At 35.6% G+C, this 6818-nt stretch overlaps 1 protein-coding gene across 1 annotated transcript; it reads right to left on the bottom strand.

The window, feature by feature from the left end:
- Positions 1 to 192: 192 nt before the first annotated feature.
- LOC149021555 (receptor-like protein 56) lies at positions 193 to 4590 on the bottom strand. The gene is made up of 8 exons (XM_089149777.1): positions 4178 to 4590; positions 3920 to 4075; positions 3579 to 3734; positions 3378 to 3449; positions 3064 to 3225; positions 2804 to 2962; positions 2552 to 2554; positions 193 to 2259 (listed from the first exon to the last, which is right to left on the bottom strand). The coding sequence occupies exons 1-8, from the start codon at positions 4557 to 4559 to the stop codon at positions 452 to 454; spliced, it is 2898 nt and encodes a 965-aa protein (XP_089005903.1). The 5' UTR covers positions 4560 to 4590; the 3' UTR covers positions 193 to 451.
- Positions 4591 to 6818: the final 2228 nt, after the last annotated feature.

The raw sequence follows: 6818 nt of genomic DNA on the forward strand, positions 1-6818 counted from the left end.
CCTTTTTCCACACGCAACTCATTATTAATGAACAAAGAGAAACGTTGGCTATTAATAAGTTTCTTTACTTACCCTTACGTCCATGCCTTTTATTCGAAAAAGGTAACAAAATAAATTTACAGATTAATCAGTATAGAAATCACAATTCTTAAATAATAAATCCAAAAAAATGAAAACTAGAAGACCCCAAGAAAGATCCCACAGATTTATAAGATAATAATTATAGTATAGATTAATTATTTTTATGACCAAAATATCATATGCCTTTGTACCCATCACGTCTTGCCCTGCAAAATGTTAACTCGGTGGTGACATCGGCTGTCTAGAGTTGCTATCAAAATTGTAAAATTGAATGCATGGTATTCAACACGATTGACTTTAACAGTTTTTAAATAATAAATCTAAAGCCACAAACAATGAAAATTAAGCAGCAAATGAAACTTAGCAATAGCTAAAGTCTCTTCATCTTTTGGCTCCACCAATCAATACATCTATCCACAATTTTGTAGTACTTTCGACGCCAATTTTTACTGAGAAGAAGAGGGGCGACAATAGCCCAGAATCCCAAGAGAAAACAAATAGCCACATAAGAATAGAAAAATAAGTTGTTGTCCAACAAACTTTGTTCTTCATCGTCACCTTCCCTGTATTCATTCTGATGTGGCTGGGGCGTTGAACAATTGACTTCAATTGGAGGTCCACAAAGTCCCAGATTACCAACATAGCTTTCCTTTGTAAAAGTAGCAAAATTATTCTCATATGGGATCATTCCTGAGAGTTGATTGAAGGCCACACTAAAAGTGGATAGAAAAGAGAGTTGAACCATTTGAGGAGGTACTATTCCCACCAACATGTTGTGGGACAGATCCAAACTCTCCACCAGTTTCAACCCCTGGAAGGATTCTGGCAAGTCACCCGTTAGAGAATTGTGAGAAAGGTTTAGTGAACGCAAGCCTCCTAGCTCTCCCATTTGAGAAGGTATATCACCAGATAATTGGTTTAGAGATAAATCAATTCCTGTCATTTGGTGAAGAGGACGACCCTTGTATGAGTACCAATTTCCTTTGGTGAGAAAATTTATATAGAACAAATCTAGCCCAAGATTGAGTCCAGTCACATCCACCTCGGATTCCTTCAACCACGAGGTGATGTTGTTGAGACAAGAAGGTATGGTTCCAGATAAATTGTTATCCGAAAGATCCAACACACGTAATTTGTTCATTTGGCACAATGATGGTGGAAGAGAACCAACAAAATGGTTTTCTCTCATAAGAAGAGATATCAAGTTTGGTAGGGTAGTGGGCAACAACCAATCTTGAATGCTGCCAAAAATGGAGTTTCCACTTATGTCAAGAATCGCAAGTGAGGGAACACTTGATGGAGTGATAGGGAAGGGTCGTGTGAAGAGATTACCATCAAGACGCAAGATGTTAAGATTTGTCATATTCATAACTCTTGGCATTGCATGCAAATTGTTTCTTGATAGAATCAAAGATAACAAGGAAGTATTGTTTTGAGTTAGTTCATGGGGTACCTCACCTACAAAATAATTATTAGACAAGTCTAATATTCCTAGGACATTCAAATAGCCAAACGAAGAAGGAATGCGACCTTGAAGTTTGTTTGTGGACAGGTTCAAAAATAGTAGATTTGGAAAAAGCACATCCATGTTCTTAGGAAGTTTCCCCTGGATTTTGTTGTCAGAGATGTCAAGATCTCCAAGATTTGATGTTTCATTTTTAAAAGGCAAAGGAAATGGGCCATGCAATTGGTTACCCTTCAAGTTCAAAAAATAAAGAGTAGCATTGTAAAACAGCCAAGACGGGATTGTTCCTTGAAGTGAGTTGTACGACAAAAATAGATCATACAAATTATATTGGGTGGAAATGAAGTGAGGAATGGTCCTGAGTTTACAATTGTCCAAGCCTAAGAAAGATAATTGGAAAGATGGAATCCATGTTGGGTACTCAGTTTCAACTTCCAAATCTCTATTGTTTGAAAGGCCAATACCAGTAAGTCTTGAATGATTAGCAAACATAGAGAGGAAAACCACTCCTTCCAACTTATTTTCAGAAAGGTCAAAGAAGGAAAGAGAAGTCATATTAGAAATAAGAGGAGCTGCAATGGTGCCTGCTATTTGGTTTCGAAAAAGATAAAGGGTATCCAAAGAATCTAATTGGCTCAGACATGTCCAAGGGATGTTATGTAAAGAGTTCATGCTTAGATCCAGTTGTTGTAGCTTCCTTAGTTTACAGAGTCCTGTTGAATGAAAAATTGAAATAATATATGATACTTTCATCAATGGAATCATAGAAATCAAACACTATATTTAATTTCATAAATAAGGCTCCAGTGATTTATTTTGTAAAGATTCAAGTAGGATACAACCAGACCAAACTAAGCTAGAAAGAACCCACAATTGAAATGGAATATCGATCAACCCAAGATCCTTAGCCAACAATAGTGTTTAGCTAGTATGAGGTTCTAAAATCCATTTGGTACAATTTTTAATACAAATAAACGAATTTCAATTTGAGAGTAAAGGCCAAACCAGCTGGGCCAGACTTAATTGGGCAAAATATAAATAGACCTCAGGCTGGTTTAGCTTCTAAACAAATCTGACCAGTCCAACTTGTCTAGTCATGTCCAAAAAATTGTGATTGAAATTAACGTAAATATATACTTCAGTCTTCATGGAGATTGAATTAAGTTTTATAATATAATCGCAAGTGAAAGAACTTTAATAATTTATTTTTTCTTGTAATAAACTAATGTGTCTCTTAATTAATGCATTGATATGTACCTCTTGAGAAGCCAAGTGAACCACTTAAATTATTGGATGACAAGTCTAATCCTTCGAGCATGGAGCTGTTATAGAATAGGCACGAAGGTAAGTCTTCATCACTGAGATCATTCATGTTTAGATTCAACATTTTGAGTTTCTTCCACCCACATGTTAGTCCTGTAATGCACACGACGTATATATACCATGTATCACATATTGATCAAGTTACAATGAGTTTATAATTCAAAAAGAGCATATATAATCCTTTCAATATTTACCTTTTAAGAGTGCTCTTGAATGTTTGGCAAAAGTCACATTTGTGAGGGCAAGACTTTCCAAAGAAGATTGATTTTGTCGTAGACACGGTGGTATATGTTGCACATTTAGATAGCTATTACTTAAATCCAAATTCCGGAGATCCATTGTTACTCCACATAATGCTGCACATGAAAGTGTACATAAAAAGAGATAAAGCAAAAAGTGATCATTTATGATATTTTATTGATAGACTTGTATTAATTGGTAATAATGGATAGCAAATGTTTCTCTATCTCTACCATGCACTCAAGATTGTAGATTTAATATTTTCTACCTCCCACGGTTCCAGCACTGAGATTGTTACTTCTTAGATTCAGTTTTTGAAGATTTCTTGCTCCGTGTAATGCTGAAATACATGAAGATACATTAAAAGATCATCGATATATACTTAAATAAAATTCTTTGATTTTATGGTAAAACTAAAAATATCTAGGAAAAAAAATTGCTTGTAGATAAAGACTTTTGCTACTTGTACCTGTTATGACATTAGACGATTCTTCAAGAGTAAAATTGGATAAGTCGAGACTTTCTAAAGTAGAGAAAGTATCCAACATGCAAGGCGGAAGACTTCCATTACTAAGAATATTAGAACTTAAACCCAATGAGCGGAGGTTCTTTAATCCACATAACGCTGTACCACCACCACAAACGACATGAATGAAATTAGGCCCAAGTTAACATTATACGTGCAACAACATAAGTAACTCGATCAATTGGTAGAGAACAATATATTAATAGTTAGGTAGAATTTTCAATGAATTAATTTCAGAAATTATTGGGCAAAAACGAGATGTCAGTCATCCTTATCACAATTACCTGATAATAAAGGAGATGATAGGCTTAGAGAATTGTCATCTAAGTAAATTGCTTCCAAAGATGGAAGGTCATGTGCAAGACACCTTGGAAGGCCTCCATCATCTAGACTGTTCCCACTTAAATCCAATGATTTGAGATTGTGTAGTTCACATAATGCTGCATCTTAGCAATTATTAATGTTTGCAATAAAAATTCAAAATCAATCGAGATGCAAAAAGTCTCATAATCTATTGAGTGAAATGGCAGATCTATACATACCTTGTGGCATGATCCAACCTCCAATGTCAATGTATCGTAAAGATAGATATTTTAACTCCTTGAAATGAGTAAATAAAGAAGCATTTGGGTACCATTTCTCAAACTGAACTTCTCTTTCTCCAGGAGATTCAATGTAAATACCAATCACGTGGTATGTATTATCACATTCTATAGATGAAGTCCATTCACAACAGCCATCTCCCACCCAATCACTAAAAATATAACTATTCGGATAGTTGAAAGAATCTCTCAGTTGTAAAAGAGCAGCCCTCTCCTCTATCAAACAGCTTTTGGAACCATAAACACTAAAACAAAAGTATAAAATACTCATGAGAATTGTTGTTGTAATCACCCCAAAAGAAGGAAAACAAGAGGTTCCCATGACTGGTCGAAGTGCTTATGGATATTGAAGATCAAAGAAAATTTTAGGTATAATAATATGTAACTGTGTAAGATATATATATATAAATCTAAGCAAATCAAGTCAATATAAGCGTAGAAAATTCATTTGCTTTTTTTTTTTTTTTGGAAAGAAGAAGACTTAATTAATTATAAACACGAATTACAAGCAAAGAACGAACTTTCGTTCGTTTTAAAAATATGTATGAGTGTATGACACTATAAGTTTTAAATTTTTAATAATTGACAGAGCGACATTGACAGGTAAAAAGTAAATTGACCGTTTCTCTAAAACGTCAAACATCATGTTTAAAAAATATATAAAATAATATATGGTAAGACGATTAGTCAAATCATAATCATATATAATATATAAAATGCATATATATATATATATATATATATATATATATATATATATATTATAAATATGCAAACGTTAGTGATGACTGATAGTCTGATGACACAAACGTTTTAAAATATTAAAAGTAATGTCTAATAATCAAATCATGTCTCTCACTCATCAAGTCAGGTAAGAGATGTCAATTTTTTATTTTTATTTTTAATAATTTTGTGGTCTTACATGGACCACGTGTGTGGTTCACGTGGTTCAAAATGTATATAGTGTTCATCTTCTTCCATCTTCTTTCTCCATCTTTGCCTGAAAATCTTCCATGGATAGTGGTGTTCAACTTGCAAGTCGGCTTGTGACGGTGGCTTTATCGCTGGAAATCGTTGGAAATCGCCGGTTTGACGAGAAAAAAACAAGATATCGCCTATTTATTCGTCGATATCGTCGATTTATTCGTCGATATCCCGTCGATATCGTCGATTTATTTGGCAATATCCCGTCGATATCGTTTCGCCCCCTAGTTTCGGTTCGCCGGGGGGCGAAAAAAGTTCCTTGCTTACAAGACCACAACCAACTAGAAGGGCCTCATGGACTCCATTAATTCAAAAGTAGCAATCCTCATTTCATGGATGATTGGTTATTAAATTAATCAATTAATTAGTCGAACTACGTTGATTTTAGCTTTGAAAATGACCACATTGATGCCAAGGGCCCAAGCTTGAGAATCACCTCTTAATCCATGGACCTTATCAACTCAAGAAGGCAGCAACAATATAGGTTTGTGGATTGCAAGGAACCTCTCATTCATATCATATATGCATAGCGGCATAGTCAACTCAAAGAGTCAAGCCCCACTGTTTACGGTTTTCAGTAAAATCAATTTGCTTCATTTTTCTTCCAACGTGTTTTTTTTTTTTTTGGGTAGAAATGGGCCTATATATTAACGCGTGACCCACGCAAGACATCAAGATTCCAACATGTTTTGTTGCCTAGCCAAAATTTGAAAATCATCTTAGCCCATAGACCTCATCAACTCAAGAAGATAATGACAAGCCAACAATACAAGCCAGTTGCCAAATTTAAAAATCATCTCTTAGCCCATGGACCTCATCAACTCAAGAAGATAGTGACAAGCCACCAACAATACAAGTCAAGTCAGTTGCCAAATTTAAAAATCATCTCTTAGCCCATAGACCTCATCAACTCAAGAAGATAGTGACAAGCCAACAACAATACAAGCGTGTGGATTACAAAGAACCCCTCTCATTCATACCATGCATAGTCAATTCAAAGAGTCAAGCCCATTGGGTTCATTTTCTCTCAACATGTAGCATGATGCCAAATTTGAAAATGACCTCTTAGCCATCCATGGACCACATTAAGAGGATGGGAACACCACTATAGTCAATTTATATCTTGAGTCAAGCTCCATTTAGAACAACAAGTCAAGCACTTATTGTGGTTCGTGGGTCTAATTAGGGATCAAGATGTTAATGGGCTTGAGGGAGTCAGTTTTTTTTTTTTTTTTTTTTTTTTGTTCCCAATCCCGGTTTTCAAGGCTTTGCCCTGACTAATCCGGTGTGTGCAACTCGGGTCGCACACCTGGCTGTGGTGGGTGAGTCTCTCAGGGAATTTTTACATCCACGAGGTTTCGATACCGAAACCTTGCTTAAGCGGACAAAACTGCTTACCACTTGGACCAACCCCCGTTGGTGAGGGAGTCAATTTTAAATGACCTCCAATTGGGGACACAAACTGGTCTTCCCAACTTGAGGCCCAAACCACTTCGTGGTAGGGAGGGATAAGGTCAACTGGGCCTGAGTAGTGACGTTCGAAGGATAGGTGCATCTAGAGACTTTATGTTAAGTTGATCGCAATTTTTAGAATTAG

The sequence above is a fragment of the Hakea prostrata genome, chromosome 3 (genome assembly GCF_041222555.1).
Source record: "Hakea prostrata isolate BN-2017 chromosome 3, UWA_Hpros_2, whole genome shotgun sequence".
NCBI classification, from domain to species: domain Eukaryota; kingdom Viridiplantae; phylum Streptophyta; class Magnoliopsida; order Proteales; family Proteaceae; genus Hakea; species Hakea prostrata.